The 23,611-nt window shown below is 44.8% G+C and overlaps 1 protein-coding gene across 1 annotated transcript in view; it reads left to right on the forward strand.

Annotated features, from left to right (window-relative positions):
- The window catches only part of VWA3B (von Willebrand factor A domain containing 3B), a 245,586-nt gene that overhangs the window by 211,154 nt on the left and 10,821 nt on the right, over positions 1 to 23,611 (forward strand). The window contains exons 22-24 of the mRNA XM_075562679.1: positions 7,269 to 7,380; positions 16,331 to 16,455; positions 17,907 to 18,044. Of these exons, the coding sequence (XP_075418794.1) occupies positions 7,269 to 7,380; positions 16,331 to 16,455; positions 17,907 to 18,044 (375 nt within the window). The remainder of the gene's footprint in view (positions 1 to 7,268; positions 7,381 to 16,330; positions 16,456 to 17,906; positions 18,045 to 23,611) is intronic.

The following is a 23,611-nucleotide window of genomic DNA, read 5'->3' on the forward strand; positions in this document are numbered from 1 at the left end:
CTTTGGAAAATGCCTATTCAAGTCTTTTGGTGATTCAAAAGTAAAGATTTTTCTTTAGATATGATCAACGCAATTTTAATTTGATGTTGTTGTTTTCGTTGGTTCTGACTCATAGCAACCCTATGTACAACCGAACAAAACACCGCCCTGTGTGCACCTCACAATTGTTGTTATGGTTGAGCCTCCGTGCCAATCATCTTGTGGAAGATCTTACTGGTTTGATGCCCCTTTACTTTACCAAGCATGACTAGGTCTAGTACTAGCCTCTCCATGTCCAAATGAGTGATGCGAAGTCTTGCCATCTTCACGTCTAAGAATGAATGCTAGCTATACTTCTTCCAAGACAGATTCGTTTGTTCTTCTGACCGTCTATGGCACTCTTGACGTTCTTCGCCAGCACCATTCAAATGCATCGCTTCTCCTCCAGTCCTCCTTATTCAATGTCCAATTTTCACATGCAGATGAAGGTATTTAAAATACCATGGTTTGGGGTCGGGCACACCCTAGGCCTCACAATAATAGCCTTACTTTTCAACACTTTAAAAGTCTTGTGCATCAAATGACCCCTTGACTGCTGCTGCCATGAGCACTGATTGTGGATGCAGCCAAGGTAAATCCTTGACAACGTCACTCTCTTCTCCTCTTAGCACGATGCTACCTGCTGATCCAGTTGTGAAGATTTGGGTTTGAAGGCTGCCAGTTTTGATACCCTCATCAAGGGCTTCAAGTCCTTCTCGTCTTCAATAAGTAAGGTGGTATCATCTGCATATTGCAGGGTCTTAAGAAACCTTTCTTCAATCTAAATGCCACATTCTTCCTCATATAATCCAACTTCTCCGATGACTTTCCCAGCATGCAGAATGAATATACGTGGTGAGAAGATTCAACTAGGAAGCACACCCTTCTTGATTTTAAACCATGCTCTATTCCCTTATTCTGTTCACACAACTGCCTCTTGATCCACGTACAGGTTCCAAATGAGCACAACAGAGTGTTCTGGAATGCGCATTCTTCTCAAGATTCGCCATCGTTTGTTGTGGTTTGCACAGTTAAATGCCTTTGTATATAGTCCATGAAACACAAGTAAACATCTTTCCGTTTTAAGCCAAGATCCATCTGACATCAGCAATGGGTATTCCTAATTCCATGTCCTTTTAAATCTGACCCGAATTTCTGGCAGCTTCCTGGCAGTCTCCTGCTACAAACTTTGGTGCATGATCTTCAGAAACACGTTTACTTGTCCTATCGCTGATATTGTTCTATAATTTGAGCATTCTGTAGGGTCACCTTCCTTTGGAATGGGTACGAATCTGGATCTCTTCCAGCAGGGAACTAAGGAATTGCCTTCCAGACTTGTTGGCATAGACAAGTCAGTACTTCCAGTGCCTGTTGAAACACTTCAGGAAGGATTCCCGGAATTCATGGAGCCTCGTTGCTCACCAAAGCCTCAGTGCTGCTTGGACTTCGTCCTCGAGCGCAGCTTGGACTTCATCCTTCAGCGCCGCTGGTTCCTGATCATAAGCTACCTCTGAAACGGTCGACTGCTGACCGGTTTGGGGAGGGAGGGAAAGTGACCGGATATTTTCCTTTTTAGGGGTGCTTCCCACGTCATTCAGTATCTTGCCTACAGAATGTTTCAGCCTTGCAACTCAAAGCTTGAATTTTTCCTTGCGCTCTTTTAGTTTAAGATATGCTGAATGTGTTCTTCTTTCTTCGTTTTCTAGCTCTTTGCACATTTCATTATATTTTACGTTGTCTTCTCCAGCTGCCCTTTGAAATTGTCTGTTCAGCTCTTTGACTTTATTTCTGCCATTTGTATTAGGCACTCTAAGAACGAGTCTTAGAGTCTCTTCTGCTAGCTACTTTGACCGTTTCCTTCTTGTCTTTTTAATGACTCTTAGCTTTCAAGTGTGATGTTCTAGATATCATCCCATTCTACTCCATTCCAGAAGGCCTCTGTGAGTCAGAATTCACTCAGTGGCAATGAGTAAGGAGGAAGTAATCCGTGCACATCATACATCACTTCACTTACTAGATCTTAAATTTTTCTTAAAAATACTTACAGATTTCAGTGTACAGACCTTTCACTTGTTTCGATAAATTTATCAACAAGTAAGCACTTTATTTATGCTACTATAAATGATACATTACTCTTAATTTTGTTTTCAGATTTTTCATTGCTAATTTGTTGATATACAATTTATCTATTTGATGCATATTAGCCTTGAATCATGACTGCTTGCCGAACTCATTAATTCTAGTAGCTTTAGGTGGATTTCTTAGAGTTTTCTACATATCATATCCTATCATCTATGAATAAAGTTAGTCATATTGTTCTTTTCCAATACAAATGCCTCTTCTCTTGTGAATGCATTGGCTACAAGTAGAATGTTGAATAGATGTATCTGGTTCTTGCCTGTTTCTGATCGTTGGGGAAATTCTCCAGTCTTTCACGATTAAGTTCATGTTTACTGTAGACTTTTCAGAAATGCCTTCTATCAGTTAGAGGAAATTCCTTCTTATTCCGGCATGGTCAAGATAGTTTGTCATGAAAGGATGTTGGATTTTGTCAAATGCTGATTCTGTGTCTGTGTAGTTGACTTTGTGGATTTTTTCCTTTATTCTATTAATATGGTATATGATAATAAATTAGTTTATGAGTGCTAAACCACTTTTACATTTGTGGGATAAATCTTAACTTAGTCCTTGAGTGTAATTTTATTATATTTGTGAGTGACATAGGATTTTAGATTTATTTTGTAGTGATATATTTGTCTGCTTTGATATTAAAGTATTACTAGTTTCTGAATTATTTTGTAATTTGAATAATTCCTTATTTTCTGAAATATTATTGTATTTGATAGTATTCTCCAGAGAAACCATCTGTGTGTGGACATTTCTTTCTGAGATTAAAATTAATAATTGGTACTAATTTTCATTTGCTGTGAAGAGCCAGGGTGGCATAATAATTATGTTAGGCTCCTAACCTCAGGTCAGCAGTTCGAGACCACTAGCTGCTCCACAGGAGAAAGACGAGGCTTTCCACTCCTATAAAGACACCCCCAGAGACAGTTCTTTCTACTCTGCCCTCTAGGGTTGCTGTGAACCAGCATTGACTTGATGGCAGTGAGTTTGGGGTTTGGGATCTCTACTGGGCCAGTTATTCACCCTTCCGCCGCTCTCTGATTTCTCTTCTCCCTCTTGTGTGCTACGACCTTCCATTTCACCCAAATTAACACTGCTCTATCTTCCCTCCCTTTTTGAACTTCTGAAGCCTCCTTCTGTGAATGACTGCTCTACTCTTGCTAGTGAATCTTACTATTAAAATAAATCACTGTTAATTATGTATATATATTTTTAAAGAAAGTAAGATTCACAATCCCCTCTTTATCCAAAGTCCACCCAACTGTTGTGTTTTAAGTGTTCTGTGTGACTAAGATTGTTGTCTCCCCAGACTTCCTATTGAAATCATAATGACAAGTTTAGGGTTTCCCTATTATCGATCAATCATCAAGGATATAACAGAATTTCGGAATTGGAGCTACATATCCAAGTGATACTATCAGTTCTTTGTGTAAGACTTTCTCCAAAGCCATGGCATTTACTCCAAGTTTTATTTTGTGTAGAACCACTTGGAAATAGCAAAACATGTTTCCTTTGCTTTTTGTGAAATCCCGTGGGAGTGGAGTTTTCCCAGAGCTCATAGCTGAGCTTTGAAGGCTAGGAGGAATTATCTGGCGGGATAATTCATGTTTAACAAGCTTTTTCCGTGTGCTCTGCAGAATGAATAACTTCTTTGGATTTGTCTTTAAGTAAACTGTCTCTTTCCTCTGTCATATCAGATCTGCTCGTGAGCTCTTCCAGAGACCATGCATTTTTACTTACAACGTCTCCACTGGATTATCTTGTATGGGTCCCATTTCTCTTCTGGAAACAACTATCTGGCCATTCGAGAATATTTACTCCACCTCATGGCCTATACGTACAGCTGCTGATGTTAAATCTTTGCTCAGTGCAAGCCCTGGGTCATGGTGGGGTTAGAATATGCTGACTGCCTTTCACCTGGGACTAAGGTGATCTTTCCCAGGTCTTCCCATGGTGGCTTTGGGTTGTATCACAGACAAGCTGTCTATGATGCTTTGAGATGGTGCATTTCTTTACATTCTTCCTGAGAAGGTCGACCTTTCTAAAGGAATCAGTTTTCTCGGGCTTAGAATGCAAGTTGTGTCTCAAGTCCTGGGAGGCCTGGATCCTGCGTGCCTCGCTCAGGGGCTGCAGTCTCGTCCTTGGAAGCTCGCTGCGCTGCTGCGGACCTTTTCTGTTCGTGTGCACCTCGGGAACTTTGAGGGCTGTCACCCTCTTACATGTGAAAATAAGCCAGCTTCTTCTCCTGCTCACTTCCAGGTTCGATTGGAATTTTTGTCAAAATACTCGATTTTGATAAATTACGATCAAAGAGCGTATGACAATAAGTGCCCCCTGCTGTTCCCCAGTCTGAGCCCCAGGACCAACATCTCTGACATGCTTGCTTCCGGTTTGTTTCTCTCTTCCGAAGACACCAGTATGTCTTTACTTTATGAGCTCTCCTATATAATAATTTTCACTTCCTGTATGAAAAAGAGGAGAATTTTCTTCTCACAATCCCCTCTCCTCCTCTGCATGTTGGATGTTTATATTACGTTTATTCTATGGGTTCCATTTACAACATCTTCTTGAATACACTTAGACTTCTATTTCTTGCACTATCAAGTCTAATAATCTTTTCACCTCACAAGACGGAAGCAGTCATGTCATATGCCTTTTTAATGCTCTTTTCAGCCCTCGTTTTCCAAGCGCTGCACTTACATTGCCATATGGTCGACATGGTGCTCTTCCCAAAGTTCAACTACAAAGTTTTAAAATCAAGTGTTTGTGTTTTTATGATTGGGTAAATATGGTCCAATCCTGGGTCAAGTCATGGTTCAGGAAGTGCATGTCCCTCTTTCGAGTTCCGTGTGGCTGAAACACCTTTGTGTGAGAAGAGCAGATGGCTGCTAACCCGAGGGTGTAGAACTGGCAGTCACTGGACTTTGGTCCAGATCTCTTGGCATAAGGGTGCCTAATGAATGGTGGGTAGGGATACCACATACCTACTCTTAATGACCTTGCTTCATTATGACCTGCATTAAGCTGGTGGGCATGGCTCTGCCACTGTCAATGAATATTATTGAAAGTTTTACCCTGTCCACCAGCCTGTGTGGTCATGAAGTATCCATGGGATCAGTTATCAGGCATCGAAGACCCAGAACAAAATCATACCCAATGTGAATGGGGGGGGGGGGACAGGACAGAGGGTGCAGACCCAATGCCCATCTGTAGACAATTGGACATCCCCTCACAGAAGTGTCATAGGGGGGAGATGAGCCAGTCAGGGTGCAGTATAGCACCGAGGAAACACACAACTTTCCTCTAGTTCTTTAATGCCTCCTTCCACCCACTATCATGACCTCACTTCTACCTTACAAATCATATTAGACCAGAACATGCACACTGCTACAGATAAGAGCCTGTAACACAGGGAATCCAGGATAGATAAACCCCTCAGGGTCAACAAGGAGAGTAGAGATACCAGGAGGATTTGGGGAGAGTGAGGGGAGAAAGGGGGAATCAATCACAAGGATCAACCTAGAACCCCTTCCTAAGGGGATGAATAATGGAAAAGTGCATAAGAGGTGACAGAGGACCATGTAAGATATGAAAATAATAATCTATAACTTATCAAGGGTTCGTGAGGGAGGGAGGGAAGGAGGCAGGGTGGAAGAGGAAGGTGGGGAAATGAGAAGCTGATACCAAGGGCTCAAATAGAAAGAAAATGTTTTGAGAATGATGATGACAACAAATGTACAAATGTGCTTGACACAATAGATGGATGGATGAATTGTGATAAGAGTTGTATGAGCCCCAAATAAAATGATTTTTAAAAGAAAATTTTACCCTATCATAAATAAATAAGTAAATAAAGTCCTAGGTGATGCCCTCCTTGTCCAAGTGAAGAAGGTTATTAACATTAAGCAAAAGGAGTCTGTCATCTCAAACACCTCAATTGTTTAGAATTAAAGTTTCTCTTGCTTCATATTTGAGGCATTATTTTTTGTACATCACATATATGTATTTTCAGAATCCTTAGTCCTTGTTTGTTTTTCTGGAAGACTTAGGGCTATCTATGATCTCTGTACACTGTCATCGTTCACTGGGGATGAGTCAAGTCGCTTCCTGGATTCTGCATATTTCTCCTTCTTGATTTGCACTCTCATTTTGATGGAGTATCCTTTTCAAATGCCTTCCTAAGATTCAATAAAATGGGAGAAGAATGTTTCTAATACCCTAACAGACAAGACTAGAAATGTCTTTATTTTGCCGTTAATATTAAATTGATAGTTTGCCTATCAATTTGAGTTTAGAATTCTAGATTACAGTGTATTTTCTCTCAGAACTTTGATAGGAGTTTAGCACCCAATATTGCTCAAATCAAAGATACCAGGAATATTTTAGTAGCCAATTTTCCCATGAATTTGTTCCCTCTTGGTGAAACAATGGGGGTGGTTCTTTAAAGAGGTGAAGTGGCATATAGTGTTTCTACCAAACACCCAAAGCTCACTGCCATTGAGTTGATTTCCAGCTCACAGAAACCTTATAGAACAGGGTAGAATTTCCCCTGTCGATTTCCCAAGACTTAACTCTTTAGGAAAGTAGGCCTCATTTTTCTCCCAGGGAGCGGCTGGTGGTTTCAAACGGCTGACCTTGTGGTTTACAGCCCAGTGAGTAACCCATCAGTCCTGCGCACCATGCTGCCTCATAGTTACTAACTGATGATGAGCTTTTCTGTCGACAGACCCGGTCTCCCTCTCCTGGCGCTGGGCATGCAGCAGCACTGGCCGGGGTTCTCAGGAGGAGACTCTTCTCCTTTCCAGTCAAGAGGTTTCATGGACTTTCAGGAACTTACTGCTGATAGATACAATTTCTCTCCCTTTTCTTTAATTAGTCACCTAAATCTCCTTTTACTTAGGGCGAAATATAAAAATTACAAAGGCAGACATTATTCTTTCCATAAGGGTAACTTAGGTAAAGGAATCAATTAAATTAATTCATAATGGATATATGATATGTGTATGCCCTGAATTACTAGTAATATGTTTCTCAGATGAGAATCCCAAGCTGCCCAATTGTCTGTGACTTTCACTATTACCTTTGACTTCTTCTTCTCAATCATTACCATTTCCTATTTTTAGCAGCAGAAACCACATGGAGGTCCAACAAAGAAGAGCAAGTCTAGAAAACTAGATCCCCTCAAAGGCCAGAAAGTTATTGCAAGATGTGATGAAAATGGCTTTTACTTTCCAGGTAAATGGGTTATACGTTGTAATTCTATTTCATGAAATGCCTTGAGGTTCTCAAACTAAACATTGCTTCGCATGTGGACCTCACGGAAGCAACACTGAGGTATTCTGGTTCTCAGATACAACGATGACAGGTTGCTCCCTGTATTTGTGGCCCCAAATCTTCATCTCTCATTTGTTACGTAAACAAATGTTATTATCTACTATGTCCCATGTATGTAATGTTCCACCAGTTTTCTCTCCGCTTGTCCCACTGCTGTGGCTTGGATGTTGCTCCGATGCTGGAAGCTGTGGAAGTGGCATGTCAGATGCCAGCAGAGTCGCCAAAGAGAGCAGGTTTCAGCAGAGCTCCCAGACTACGCACAGACCGTGAAGGAGGAGCAGGCTGTCAGCCTCACAGGAACTGCCGCTGAAAGCCTGATGGATAGCATCAAAGCACTGTCCGTTTCTGAAAACCCGATGACTCCTCAGAGATTGTTCCAGAAGATGAGCCCCGCAGGGCATACGGCACTCAAGATACGGCTGAGGAAGAGCTGCCTTCTCAAAGCAGAATAGACAGTAATGACCCAGATAGTAAAGCCCGTGGAGTGAAACCTTTCAGACCTTCATTTGCTAAAGGGGCATGACTCAAACGAGAAGGGAAAAAACTGCAAAAATCTATCAATGATTGGACCTTGCAATAGGAAAATTGAAAGTCTTTTAAAATTAAATGGAACACACAAACAAGCTTGGTATTCTAGGTGTCTTACTGAGCTGATATGGAATGGTGTTGGTCATTTTGGAACAGAAAACCATGTTTTACTATCTTGGGAATGAGAGATTCAAGAGAAATGGCACCACAATAATCATTTAAAAGGACATTTCAAGATCTATCTTGAAGTACAATACTGTCTGTGATAGGATAATGTCTGTCCTAATACAATCAATACAAATAACATTTAAATTCATGCACCAACCACTAAAGCTTGTGATGCAGAAATTGAAGAATTATACCAACTTCAGCCAGAAGTTGATCAAACATGAAATCAAGATGCACTAATAATTACAGAAGTTGGAAACAGAGGAAAGAACAGTAGTTGGAAAATACATTCTTAGTGATGGCAACAAAGCTAGAGAACGCATGATAGAACTTTTCAAGAACCACTTGTTCAACACAAAGACTTCTTTTCAATAACACAAAAGGAGACATGCATGTGGACTTCTCCAGCTCGAATACACAAAAAGCTAAATAATTACATCTGTGGGAAGAGACGATGGAGAAACTCCATACCAGCAGCTAAAAGCAAGCCAGGGGCTGAGTGTGAAACAGAACATCAATAGCTCATATCTAAGTGCAGGGGGGAGTTGAAGAAAGACCTTGAATCTCTCCCACCCGAATTTCTAGAACATCGCAAGGACAGATTTGGTGCATCGGACACTAATGACTGAACACCTGGGGAGACATCAAGAACACCACACGTGAAGTAAGCCAAGGGTCACTAGAAAGATAGGAAAGAAAGAAAAGACCGAAGGGCCGCTCAAGAGGACAAAGTCAAACAGAATAGTGAAATGTGTGAAAACATAGAGTTCGAAAACCAGAAAGGAAGAACACATTCATTATGTCTTAACTGGAAAGAATCAACAAAAATGTCAGTCCTCAAGTTGCAATATTGAAAAACGTTATTAGCAAAATATTGAATGATGCAGGAAGTATCAAGAGGAGATAGAAAGAATACTCAGCGTCACCAAACCAAAAAGAACCAGCCAACATTCAGCCTTTTCACTGGGTATGAAGGAAAAGTACAAGCTGCACTGAAAACGTGAGCCACCAACAGGACTCTAGGAATTGATGGAATATCAAACGAATTATGTCAATAAGCTCATGAAACACTCACAGGTCTCTGCAAGGACATCTGGGAGACAGCTTTTTGGCCAACTGTGACTAGAAGAGATCCATATTTGTGCCCATTCCAGAGAGGTGACTCGGGAGAGTGCTCAAATTATGCGACAATGTCATTGATATATCACATGCATGTAAAATTTTGCTATCATTCAATAGCAGTTGCGGCAGTGCAGTGACAGGAAGTTGCCAGGGGTTCGTGCTGGATGTCATCTTGGTGAAAGTAGAGAATATTAGAATAATGTTCATTTGTGTGTCACTGACAGTGCAAAGGCATTCGACTGTGGATCACAATAAACTATGGACAACCTTGAGAAGAATGGGGATTCTAAACGATTTCATTGTGCTCTTGGGAACCTGTACCTGGATCAAGTTGTGTGAACAGGGGAATCCTAAATGGTTAAAATCAGGAAAGGTGTGCATCAGAGTTAAATCCACTCACCACAATTATTCAAATTGTCTGCTGAGCAAGTCATCAGAGAAGCTAGATTATATGAAGAAGACTGACGTATCGGGACTGGAGGAACTCTTATTAAGACCTGTGATATGCAGACGAAACAACCATGCTTGCCAAAATTGAGGAGAACGTGAAGCGCTTGCTGATGAAGGTCAAGGATTGCAGCCTTCAGTATGGATCACAACTCAGTGTAAAGAAAACAAAAATCCGCACAACTGGATGTATAGGTGACCTCATGATAAAAGGAGAAAAGACTGAAGTTGTCAATGATTTCATCTCGCTTGGATCCATAACCAATGCTCAAGGAAGCAGTAGTTAAGAAATCATTAGGTAAATGACCTCTTCAAAGTTTTGAAAAGCAAGGGTATCGCCTTGAAGACGAAGGTGTGCCTGATTCAAGGTCAGACATTGAATAAGAAAGATTGAAGAAAAATCGATGTATTTGAACTATGGTGTTGGTGAAGAAGATTGAGTTAATTAGTTTATTATGCCAACCTGGCTGATAAACACATGTGGATTAATTGAAGGACAGAGAGATAAATGAGTCAGTGAACCTTGCCTTTCTAGTTCTCCAGTCTCTTGCTTTCTGATGGTCGGACCAGGGTGCAGCTGCCTTAGCCAGTTCCCTGCTCTAGCTGGCAAGGCTCACTTCCTGTGAGACATTCCTGAGAAGAAGTCACATGGACCTCTACCCCATTGCAGCCCTGGGTGCTGGAGCAGCCGTGTGGAGACCCCTGCCAGAGCTGAGATGTTTTCACATCTCGGCTTTCCTCCTATAGTCAGCATCGTTGCATCTGTTTTGTGAGATGGAGGAGGACTTTGTGGATTGGTGTTGGATATATGGGTTAATGGGTTAATGTTGGACTTGTGGGCTTGGGCAGAACTGGGTTGGGATGTTTTCTTGATGTGCATTCACTCTTTATCTAAAACTCTCTCTTATACATGAGTTTCTGTGGATTTGTTTCTCTGAAGTACCCAGACTAATACAAATATTGAAAAGACCATGGCCTGTCAAAAGAACAAACAAATCTGTCTTGGAAGAAGTTCAGCCAGAATGCTCCTTAGAGACATGAAAGGCAAGACGTGAACTCCTGTACTTTAGACATGTATCAGGAGAGACCAGTTCCTCTAGAAGGACATCATGCTTGGTAAAGTAGAGAGCCAGTGAAATAGAGGAAGACCCCCGATGAGATGGCCTGACACCGTGGCTGCAACAATGGGCTCCAACCTAAGAACCATCGCGTGGACGGCTCAGGACCCAGTGGTAATTTGTGCTCTTGTACTCATACGGTTGCTACGAGTCAGAACTGAGTCGATGGCACCTAACAACAACAGCAACGGCTACAATGTGCTCGAGTACTGGTCTTATGGAGCTTACATCCTGGTGAGGAAAGGAAAACAAACCAATCCCTGACGAGGTGAAGACTGGGCGTATGGAGATTGCATTTTTCCCTATGGAGGCAATAACAGAACTCCCTGGGAAGCTGGCTTCAAGGACGAAAGGACATAAAAGAAGGCGATCTGTGAGATTGTCTGGGGGAAGGGAATTCTAAGTAGAGGGAACAGTAGTACAAAGGCCTTAGACTAGAGTTTACAAGGCACGTTGGAGGAATAGCAAAGAGGCCAATGTGGCTAGATCTGAGAGGTTGGCCAGGAATGGCTTGAGCACTTGATTCCTGAAAGAATCAGCCAGGTGGAATCCAGTGGAAGGTCAAGGTAGGAGGGGAACCTTAGGGATAGTTAAAATAATGTGTGTTGATATGTCTAGTGGTGGAGATAAGAACAGAACAGGAACCTAGAATGCAAACAAAGAGTAGAAAATATTAAAACTCTTCAAGAGGTGAGTGTTTGCACCAGTTCATAAAGGACCTCATAAGACATGCGAAGGAATGTGAACTTTACCCTGAGGACAGAGGGATCATATGTGGTTCAAGGCAGGGAGAAACACAACCTTTCTTGCTGTTTTACACGAAGTGAAGAACGACTCTGGATTGGTGGTGGCAATGTGAGGCTGAAGGCTGGGGTTTCCGTTATGAGGCTGTTGGTGGTGGTGAGAAATGATCATGGCAGCGAGGATGGAGAAACATGGATGCATTCAAGCGGAACATGAGACAGCCTCCAAGTTACTTACTGATTGGCTGGAAAGGGGCAGTGAAGAGACAGAGGAGTTGCTTGGGATGACACTCCGGTCTTTGACTTTGATCATCAAGTAAATACAGGAGGAGCCCTGGTGGTGATACTGGGTCAACATTGGACTGCAAACCACAGAGTTCATAGTTCAAGCCCACCAGCCGCTCAAAGGGAGAAAGACGAAACTGTCTGCTCCTATAAGGTTGACAAAGGCTTCTATCCCCCATGTAGGGTTGCTTTGAATTGGAAACGACTCAGGGGCAGGAGATGGAGTACTTACTGTATATGATGGTGTAGACAGGGATGATAGTAAGGTACGTGTGTGACATAATGGGTTCCAGCCGTATATGAAATACTGATGATATCATACAAGCAACTGGATATATGTAGTGTGGGAAGGAAGCCTCTCTGGAGATAGAGACTTTTGAGGGCCCAGTACAAAAGCAGTCATTGAAATTGTAGGAAGCACGGAGAGCTGGAGAGAAGAACCACGAGGGAGCGCTGCCAGCCATGAAGATTATATTGCAAAATGATTAATAAAAGTTTATGTTGCAGAAGCAGAGCTCGGCTTGGGCAGGAATTCTCTATCTACAATTAGTTAAAGAATAGGTTTTTATTAAGGAACTATAATTCAGTATCCTCTATTCTGAGGAAGACAGGGGAGCAGACCCCTCAGCAGGACTTTCCATTCGCAGCAGACAAACCAGTGGAGCTGACAACTGGCGTGTGTTCCTTCACGTTTGGCGAATGTGCTCTGGAATGCAGTGGGTGAGAATGAAGACGGATCCAAGCATTTGCATTGAGCTCAGAGGCCGAGGAAAGAAACACTGCTTTCCATGGGGAGACAGAGCTTCTCATTTCTCTGGAGTTCAAGTGTGCTGAGACATGATTATTGGAAGCCATCCCTGCCCGAGAAGCTTTTGAGTTACTAAGTCAGAGCTGTGGAGACTAAGCCAAGATGAATTTGACAGTCTAACGATAATGTGGAAAAGACCTGGTTTCCAAATGGCTGGCCAAGGTTTTAAAGTAAAGTAGACGGGCTCGATCTTTGTACCAGTGTGTGTGATGACAAAGCCCTCATCTGCGAGTGCACAGGGCCTGAACTTGCAAGTTGGGTTTTTTCCATCAGGTCATAAGAAATGGAAGTAATTGCTTAATTAGATGGAGGAGGAGCAAATGCCGAGGCTAAGCCATAACTGGACAAGCCCAGGCGGAGTCCCACAGCTCCCTGGAGTACGACCAGCAGGGGTCCTGTTGAAGCTGGACCGAGAGTTCGGCGGTCTCATGGGAATCCCCTCGGAACATAGAGCAGAGAGGTGAATGGCCTTGCTATTCCACAGAACACACTGGAAAGTGCATTATGACAGAAGTAGCGAGGCTACAATCCAGTATCATGTCATGTTACCTCCCCTTGGACACATTTGAGTTGCCCTAGTTTTTCATCTTTTCTTCTTTCAGTCAAACTGGGGTTTATCTCTGTTGTGTTTTGCTCTTGTTGGTAGCCTCTTAACTCTTTGGTATCTGGTTTTCTATGTTTTTCAGTATTGCAAACTCAGGAAGGGTGAATCCCTAGAGACAGTAACTGGATTAAGGGTTCCATGGGGGTACGGCAGGGGAGGGGGTGGGGAAATGGGGAGCTAATACCAAGAGCACAAGAAGGAAGAAAATAATTCGGAAACATTGTACAGCACTTCTTGCTGTGACTGAACGATTGGATTGTATGCTGTCTGGATCGTGTCCTGATAACAATAGATAGATAGATAGATAGATAGATAGATAGATAGATAGATAGATAGATAGATAGATAGAGTTAGGCTGTAGAAGCTGCACTAATTTCCGGAAGTGACGAAAGCCCCCATACCTGCCGAGACTGGACATAAAAACAGCAAAACCCGACATCGTCCAAAGAACAAAGGAGAGATAGTGGTCACATACCAGCCAGTCTCGGGCTAAGAGGGAGCAGAGGCAGTTCAGTGGTGGAACCCTCCCTTTCCATGCAGCAAACCTGGTCGACGCACCTCAAGCACAGCTACACGGCTTTCGGCAGACCCTCCACACTAAGAGACTAGGAAGAAAGGCTTGATCATAGGCTTTTGGAAAACACATGGGTCAGGGTGCGACGTAGCACCGATGAAGAACACAGCTTTCCCCCAGATCTTGGATGCTTCCTTCCCCCAACTACCATGATCCGAATTCTACCTTGCAGGGCTGGATAGGGCAGAGGTTGTACACTGGTGCATATGGGAGCTGGAGGCACAGGGAATCCAGGGTGGACGATACCTTCAGGACCAGGGGTGTAAGGGGCGATGCTGGGAGAGTGGAGGGTGAGTGGGTTGGAAAGGGGGAACCGATTACAAGGATCCACATGTGACCTCCTCCCTGGGAGACGGACGGCAGAGAAGGGGGGGGAGGGAGACTCTGGATAGGGCAAGATATGACAAAATAACAATCTATAAATTATCAAGGACTCATGAGGGAGGAGGGAGCGGGGAGGGAGGACAATAAAAAGGAGGACCTGATGCAAAGGGCTTGTGGAGAGCAAATGCTTTGAAAATGATTAGGGCAAAGAATGTACAGATGTGCTTTATACAATTGATGTATGTATATGAATGGATTGTGATACGAGTTGTATGAGCCCCTAATAAAATGTAAAAAAAAGAAAAGAAAAAACAACTCTGGTTCCCAGTGATCTGACCACTGGACGTGGAGACACTGAGTCATGAGCCGACCTAACAGCAGCTAACGGCAATGGCCTAGCCAACGCTGTGAAGGGCAGCTAGTCAATGTTACTGGTCTTCCGGGCTAGTCTATCTCTGCCACAACTCTCAGTGAGAACCGGTGAACTGCCCAGCAGGTTTACGACTGGACTCTAAGCTCCAGAGGCTAAGATTTGAGAAAGATCAAATCAGCTGATGAGCCCTCTTGGCACCATGAACCTTTGCCTCTGAACTGTGGAGGGGCTGTGGCTCGCAAGTGCACCTGGAGGGTGAGGAGTCGGCTCAGTCTCCACCAGAAGTCACCCCCTCGCCCCTTACCAGTTGTTCTTTCAAGTGGATTCAGTGTCAGAGCAGCCCTAAAGGACAAGGTTGAAGGCCCCCAGGGTGACCAGAGACCGCCCCTCCTCCTCTCCCTCCCCCTCCCCCCCTCCTCCTGAGGCACTGGTGAGTTTGATTCGCCTGCAGGAGCTCCTGCAGCCAGTCAGGGGCTTAGCTGTTTGCAGGATCGGAATGCTTTCTAAACAGTACTGTCTCTTTATCCGAGTAAAAAGTTGAAGTCTGTTGATGATAGAAAATGTAAAAAGAAGGTGTAAAGGATATTTAAAAACCAAGTGAAGCACACACACCCGAAAAGCTAGTGTGTGTGTGTATGTGTGTGTAAGTTTCCATGTGTTTGGTCATTTAAAACAAGAGATGTGATCTCAATATGAAAATCCACAGCTGTCTTTTTGCCACACAAAAGGCCATGGAATTTTGCAAGGCAAGTGTGAGGCCAGGGCAGGGAGAGGCAGACCGCTCTTTGGGGGTGTAGTGGGGCCTGCATGGACATTCCTGTTTCTGGGTGGCATTCCGTACGCAGCTGTTGCTGTCATTGGGCAGGACCATGTCAAAGTTTCCTCTGAAGATGTAGAATCCATTTTTAGTGGGCAGGCAAATTTCAACTAAGATGAATGACCAAAAAATGTTCATCTCAACCCAGGTCTTTAAAAAAAATAAAACCAAGAAACCTATTCTAATAATCTCTGGGTATCGCTTAACAAAGAAAACTTTAAGAAAAGCAAAGGCACTTCTTGCTTATTTTCTGTTTGGTTGTATATTTAGGAACACTGTTATGTTTAACCTAGTTACCTTTTTATTTCCCTAACACTGCCCATGCTTGAGGTGTGCCGACAAGGTTTGCTGCATGGGCAGTGTTAGGGAAATAACACAGCTGGGGGTGCTGTGCAGTAAGCAGAGTCGGGCGGCTGAGACCCTCCGGCTGCTCTCAGGGAAAGCTGAGGCTGCCCTGGTGCATGAAAGCCGTGTTGCTTTGGACGCCCTCAGGCGCAGTTCTGCCCTGTCCTGTAGGGGCACCATGAGTCAGAATCGACTTGGTGGTAGGGGACTTGGGCAATCTAAAGTTCCTAGCGTTGTTTCCTCTCAGGCTAACCTCTCTTTTCTCTATTGTTGTTGTAGAAGTAAGTGTGATGAAGTAACTAAGGGAGTCAGATGAATGAAGGGTGGGAGGTGTCGGGACTCATCCCGCTTCAGATGGCTGTGGGTAAATAACCTCACGTGCATTTTCTGGCTTCACATCCATCTCGGTGGCCTTTGGGCCAGAGCATTGTGCTTCGCCACTTGGACTTGTTCAGTCCCAGGGCACCCAGCCCAACCTGGTGGAAAAATCAAAGGAGACCCTGATTGAAAGAAGCCAAGTAGAATTTCACACAGCCAAACAGGCATTGTTTGTCTCTGATGTTTGTTTTTTTCCCTTTTCTTTGATTCCTTGCAGGGGTTGTGAAGAAGTGTGTAAGTCCCACCCATGCACTAGTGGGCTTCAGGTATGGAGACACCAAGGTTGTGCCCACCTCGTTCATCACACCTGTGGGGGGCGCCATGCCCTGCCCGATGCTCCAGGTACCCACACCAGTGACCAGTTCCACGGCCTGTTCCAGGGTTCTGGGTAGCAGTGGATGGCGAGCCTCTTTGCCTGGCTAGGTGCCCGTGGGGAGCTGGTGTTTGCTCAGGAAGAGCCCGCAGCAGTTCCTGTTCCCAGGACTCACTCATTCATGGCCAGGCGTTTCCTGTGCCTGTGACCATGCCTGGCTAACTCCCTGTCATGCTGCTCGTGGCTGAGCGAACTTGATTACCCAACACCTTGTGGCCCTTGTCCCTTTACAGAACAGTGACGATGGCTTAAAGAAAGGAGGCGTGGTGAGCTGATAACACCCATGAAACGTTAACATGTTTAATAGCGAGGAATTAAATTAAAACCAAGATTAAACATTAAAAACAAGAGCAGGTGGTTGGGGGCCACTGAGGCAATTTCCACCCAGACTGGCCCCACAAGACAGAGTAGAGCTGCCCAGGGCTTCCTCAGCTGGGGTCGCTATGGGAGCAGATCATCTGCTTACAAATGCATGAGAGCTTGGGGTGTCTGCCTGCCACCTCCTACTCTCAGTTGCCTTCAAAACTGGGGGCTGGGGTGTCTCCCAGAGTTCTGGACAGTGTGCGCCGGGAAGAAGCCCCATGAGGAGGCACTTGAGAATCAGGGGCCTGACTCTGCCGGCTCCCAGCTGGGCCCAAGTCCTGGCTCCTTACGGTTTGGGCTTCATTGTTGATGGTTCCAGGGCTCTCTGGTGGCACCGTTGGTTAAGTATTGACCTGCTAACTTACCGGTCAGCAGTTCAAACTCACCAGCCACTCTGAAGGAAAAAGATGAGGCAGTCGGCTTCCATCAAAATGTATAGCCTGAAATGAACAACCAAACAATAGGATTACAGCCCGAGAAACCCTGTGGGCCGTTTGGCTCTGTCCTATAGGATCCCAAACCGCACATGAGCACACGGCGTGGCTGACAGTTCATGTCCAGCTGACCAGCGGCCAGCGGCCAGCAAGCAGCCTCTGCCGCGCGCCTTCTGCCGGGAGTTATCTCTTGATAACGTTTACCCGTGAGTGCTTTAGAGCCACACGGCACAAAGGGGCTTCTTCCCTCCGTCTGGGTCCCAGCCCTTCAGGGCCCTGTGGACATCGTGTATCTCCTTGGTCTTTATGTTCAACACTGCAGGGCCCTTTGCAGAGCCCTCGCCATCTTGCCGGTAGTCCTCTGGACCCTTTGTCGCTTGTCCACATCCTGCTAGACGTCACTTTCCCCAGCCTGATCACCGAATCCCCAGTGAGCCCGGAAGAATATGGAAACTGCTTTCTCTTTCTTGCCTCCACTCAATAGACTCAGAAAAACAAAATGACACATTTGGATTGTAGACAGTATTTGCCACTATCACCCTGGAGCGTAGTGAGCTAATGTTCACAGATTCTCTCCCAGATCACTAAGCATCATATTTACTGTGAACTATGTTTCCCTACAGGTCGGAGATTATGTGTTTGCCAAAATTATGATACCCCAAGGATTTGACTTCTATGTCCCCGCCATTGTCGTAGCACTTCCGAACCAGGATGTCCCCGGAGATAAATTCTACACCGTTCTAAAGTGTAACAACCGGAGAGTAAGTAGGCTTTTGTTTAGAAAGTTTTAGAAGGTGGCAGTGATTGTTTTATTCTTGCCTTTCTTCTGGGCGATACTTAGCTCTTTCTCGATACACCCAGATGTCTCCAAAGAATTCTTTCTCTACCGCTTCCCTATGGTTGGACTCCTGCTCTCTCTGCAACTCCACGTCTGCACGTACTCGGACTGTCCTGGTCTCATAACGGCTACAGCTAACGAATCGTCTCTGGGGTGCTCATCCTGCCTGACTGGCTGCGAACCTTGACAAATGGGACACACGGAGCTGGCTTCACCAACGACCTCCCTGGGTCCTCACAGTACAACTCTGCCTTGCTTCCTCCCCCATCCTCAGATTGCTCCCACCTTATTTAAGCTTAAGGAGCCCTGGTGGCGAGGTTGTTACACGTTGGGCTGCTGACCGCAAGGTCGGCAGTTCGAGACTACCAGTCTTTCTGTGGGAGAAAGATGAGGCTTTCTACTCTGGTGAAGAGTTACAGTCTCAGAAACTCACAGGGAGAAGCTCTGTCCTGTCCTATGAGTCGGCATCGACTCGGTGCTAGTGATTTTGTTTTCTTATTTTAAGCTTCTCTTCCAGCCCTGTAGAGGTGGGTGCCGCCTCTCCTCTGATTCCTCATGACCTCTCTCTCAGGTTGGGCCTCTACCTTTGGCTACCTCCTTTGTGTCCGGGGAGCTGCCTCCACACCTTCCCTGAGCCCCAACTCTTCCTCTCCAGCTGGGTCCTACTGAGCATCTCCCTCTGAGTACACCTCAGACCTGCCAAAGTCAATTCTGTGACCTTTCCCCAAAGGACATCCCTCCGTGATCCCTGTGTCAGGGAATGCCACACACACGCTTCCTAACTAGCTTCCTACCTAGCTAGGAGTCACTCCTTCCCCGGGGGTGGAGAGGCAGGCAGCCTTGTGCCCTGGTGGGGGAGGCCCCAAATGGAACAGAGTGCTGGGCTCTCCTCCTGCACTCCCAGGACCAGGGAGTTGGAGCATTTGGTTCACTTTATCACCCCTCTGCTCATTGACTCCTGCAGTCGACAATTGTTAACCACCTATATTTCCTCTTGAACTGTTTGTCTTTTTCATTGATTTGTGGGCATGCTCAATGCCTTCTGGGTAGTAATTCTCGGTGATATATGCCACCAATATTCTTCTCCCAGTTCCTTTCTTGTCTTTTAATTTTGTTTATGGAACCTTTGTTGATAGAAAAGCTTTAAATTTTCATGCTATCAGATCTATCCATTTTCCTTTACAAATTGCCCTTTTTATGTTTTGTGTGAAAAATCCATTTCTGACACTAAGATTGGAAGCATATTTTCCTATGCTTTTTAAGGGGGGAATTTTTTTTCAATATAAAAATCTGGTGATGTCATTTGCCTGTTTGTTTTCCCCGCCACGCGCTTCTCATCCTGCATAAGAAAGAGTCCTAACTCTCTCAAGAGGCAGACAGAGCCTTAGCCAGCAAGCCCTGGCTCAGTGGTTCTCCACCTTCCTAATGCCACAACCCTTTCAGATAGTTAGTTCCTCACGTTGTGGTGGCCCTCCAACCATGATATTATTTTCATTGCTACTTCATAACTGTCATTTTGCAACTGTTATGAATCCGGCGACCCCTGTGAAAGGGTTGTCCGACCCTCCAAGGGGTGGCGACCCACAGGTTGAGAACCACTGCCCTGTCTGCAAAGCTCATTTCTCTCTGAGCCCAGGGGGCTTCTGCAAGCCCCTGTATTGGACTTCTTCACGGACCGCCCTGCCTACCTCCTTTCCATAAGTCCGCCTGTCACTTCCGCTGATTTGTGACTCTGCTGAAATTCCTTAAGGGTCCCCTGCACACTGTACTCTGCTCCTCAACCCCACCCCCACCCCACACACATATTGACTTCCTAGCCAAACTCTCTGTTCCTTCAGGTACAAACTTATTAATCTTTGTGGAAGGTTCTCACAAACATTTTATGGTGGTTGGGTTGGTTTTTTGTTGTTGTTGTTGTTACTTGAATGAATACCTTTTTTATAGTTTTATTGACAAAATTAACATATTATACATTTTCATAGTGTAGGATATGTGAATTTTATACATAGCTTTTTAAAAGAGTTGTATATACATCATCACAATCAGTTCTAGTGCCCACTCCCCGCTCCGCATTCATTATTTATTCCCAATTCCCCTCCCCCAAACCCCATAAACCATTGAAGCCGTGATTGTCTTGATGTCACCTCCCCTTCAGTGCTTCGTAACCTGGGAAACCTAAAAAATGAAAGAGAAAGAAAATAATAATAAAATAAAGATTAAAAAATAAAAAGTAAGAATAAAAAGACCACCAGTGGTATTAGAATAAGCCAGAGAGAAATTTTCTGTCATAGAATAAGCAAGAAAGAGTTGAACCAAGAACAAACAAATTTTGGTTGGGTCAAGGGGGAGGTCAGCTGACCAGGTATCATATTATACCATAGTCCCATAATCAAGTTTATAATAATCTCAATCTGAGAACAAAGCTGTTTGGTCTCTACTGTGGCCAGAGGAGATCTGCCAGGGGCTAAATCTGACTAGCGATGGATTTGGCTCCCACCCTGCTCTATAGCCTTCTACAAATTGGGTGTTCACAAGTTAAGCTCTGATACTTTTGCCGTGGATTTTTTTATTGTCATCTTTGAATCACACAGGCTGGTGTGCTTCTTCCATGTGGACTTAGCTGCTGCCTCACTTACATGGCTGCTTGTTTGAATACAAGCCTTTAAGACCCCAGACACTATCCCAATTGATAGCTGGGCGCCATTTGCCTTCTTCACCACACTTTCTTATAGAACCCATTCTCTTCAGTGATCTCTTCATGAAGGCAAGTACTGAGCAGGGCTATGTTCTAAGAACCATGATTGGTTCTTGGATAGGGGCTAGAGTTCAGTGGAAGCCCAGAGTACATCTGCTTGTGAATGACATTTTCTTAATGAAAATGACATTGTCCTAGTTTCCAGAATGATGTGTCATTGGGAAAATGAATGATGTTACAAGTGCAATCGCCTTATACCCCAGGGGGATGATGGACAAGAATTTACTGCTCCGCTGGGTTCTTGGTTTCCTGCCTTTAGTCTTCTTGTTTTTGTTTGCTTGTCTCTGTTGTCTACTAGTTGGTTTGTTGCTATTGTTGAGTAGCTGGTCTTATGGAGGTTTGTATTTGTCCTAGAAAGACTGCCACAGTAAACCTGAGTCATACGTATCCCAGGGACAAGCAGATGGATTCTGGGACCCCACTGAACTCTAGCCCCAATGCAAGAACACTTAGTTCTGATAATGTGGCCCTGCTCGATCCTCACCCTTATGAAATGATCACTGAAGCTAAGGGTGCTACTGAAAAGTGTGGTGAAGAAAGCCTATGGTGCCCGGTTATCCATCAGAATAGTGTCTGGAGTCTTTAAGGCTTATAGTCAAACAAACAGCCATCAAAGTGAGGAATCATCGAAACCCACATGGAGGAAGCACAGCAGCTTATATGATCCAAAGATGACAATAATAAAATTCAAATAAGACAAAGGGAAAAGTATCAGAGCTTAAACTGTGACCACCCAATTTGTGGAAGGCTGTGGAGGACAGTGGGAGCCCAAAGCCCATCTACAAAGTAACTAGTCCGACTGAGCTCCTGGCAGAGCCCTCTAGACACAGGCAAAGGTCTGGAACAGCCTTACTATCAAACGTAGATCCTTGTACTCCTGATTAGGCTGGATCAAACTTGATACTCAGTCAGTTGACCTCTCTCTAGACCCAACCTGAATTTGTGCTAAGTACAAGAATCTCTTATTCCATAACAAAAACTTCTTCCCTGGCTTTTAAAATATTGATGGTGGCCCTTTGTTCTTGCTCTTTGTTTTTATTTTTATGTTACTATTGTGTTATCCTTACCACTTCATTTCATTTTTGTTATTTATTGTTTCTGTTGGGCTTCCCAGTTTGTGAAGCACAGAAGGAGTTGGGTGGGTAGAGATAATAACTGATGCAAGGGTTTGTAGGGGGTGTTGGAGTGGTAGGGGGGAGATGGGGAGGGGGAGGCCATTTCAGGAGTAAATAATGAAGGTGGAAGGGAGTGAGCACTGGAACTGACTGTGATTATGCAGCTCATTTTAAAAGCCATTTAATCATGGGGGTGGAGAAAGAAAGAAAATGCTCTGAAATTGATTGTGGTAATGATTGTCCAGTTCTTGTTGAAATGATTGAACTATTGAATTGTGTGATGGGCGGATTAAGTGTCACTAAAACTGTTTTAAAAAGGAAACAAATAGCATTGTCTTGCTGGGCCATTTAATGCATTTGCAAAATAGATGGGCAAACAAAGACCAACCAGTAAACAAAAAGCCCCAGTAAACAAAAAAAAAAAAACAGCAAAACCACCAGAATAGCAATAGCCAGGCAATTCCAGCTCTCCCTTGTGATATTTTCATCAGGGGGAGGGGCACAGTCAGTGAACTGTATGACCAGGATAAAGCGGGAAGACCACCAGAGTCAGTGGCCACAGGCGTGGCTAGAAAGAGAGAGGGAAAGGGTATCTGATCATTAAGCAAAAGGAAAGAAACAGCAGTATGAGGAAGGGCAGTAGGAGGGGCCACGTGGACTGCTCTCAGGATAGCTACTGGGCAACAGAGAGGAAACCAAGGAATATGGAGAGACGACCCAGACCCCTTAAGTGAGTCTTCAACAGAGCAAAGACTGAGCTATTGACAGAAAAGAATCCTCTGGCTCAGCGAGGCCCTTAGCAGGAGAGCACATAGTGGGTACACATGTGGCTCAGTGAGGCCCTTAGCAGGAGAGCACCACAGTGGGTACACATGTGGCTCAGAGAGGCCCTTAGCAGGAGAGCACATAGTGGGTACACATGTGGATCAGAGAGGCCCTTAGCAGGAGAGCACCACAGTGGGTACACATGTGGCTCAGAGAGGCCCTTAGCAGGAGAGCACATAGTGGGTACACATGTGGCTCAGTGAGGCCCTTAGCAGGAGAGCACATAGTGGGTACACATGTGGCTCAGAGAGGCCCTTAGCAGGAGAGCACATAGTGGGTACACATGTGGCTCAGAGAGGCCCTTATCAGGAGAGCACATAGTGGGTACACATGTGGCTCAGAGAGGCCCTTATCAGGAGAGCACATAGTGGGTACACATGTGGCTCAGAGAGGCCCTTAGCAGGAGAGCACCACAGTGGGTACACATGTGGCTCAGAGAGGCCCTTAGCAGGAGAGCACATAGTGGGTACACATGTGGCTCAGTGAGGCCCTTATCAGGAGAGCACATAGTGGGTACACATGTGGCTCAGTGAGGCCCTTATCAGGAGAGCACATAGTGGGTACACATGTGGCTCAGAGAGGCCCTTATCAGGAGAGCACATAGTGGGTACACATGTGGCTCAGAGAGGCCCTTATCAGGAGAGCACATAGTGGGTACACATGTGGCTCAGAGAGGCCCTTAGCAGGAGAGCACCATAGTGGGTACAGATGTGGCTCAGAGAGGCCCTTAGCAGGAGAGCACCATGGTGGGTACACATGTGGCTCAGAGAGGCCCTTAGCAAGAGAGCACTATAG

The sequence above is a fragment of the Tenrec ecaudatus genome, chromosome 11 (genome assembly GCF_050624435.1).
Source record: "Tenrec ecaudatus isolate mTenEca1 chromosome 11, mTenEca1.hap1, whole genome shotgun sequence".
NCBI classification, from domain to species: domain Eukaryota; kingdom Metazoa; phylum Chordata; class Mammalia; order Afrosoricida; family Tenrecidae; genus Tenrec; species Tenrec ecaudatus.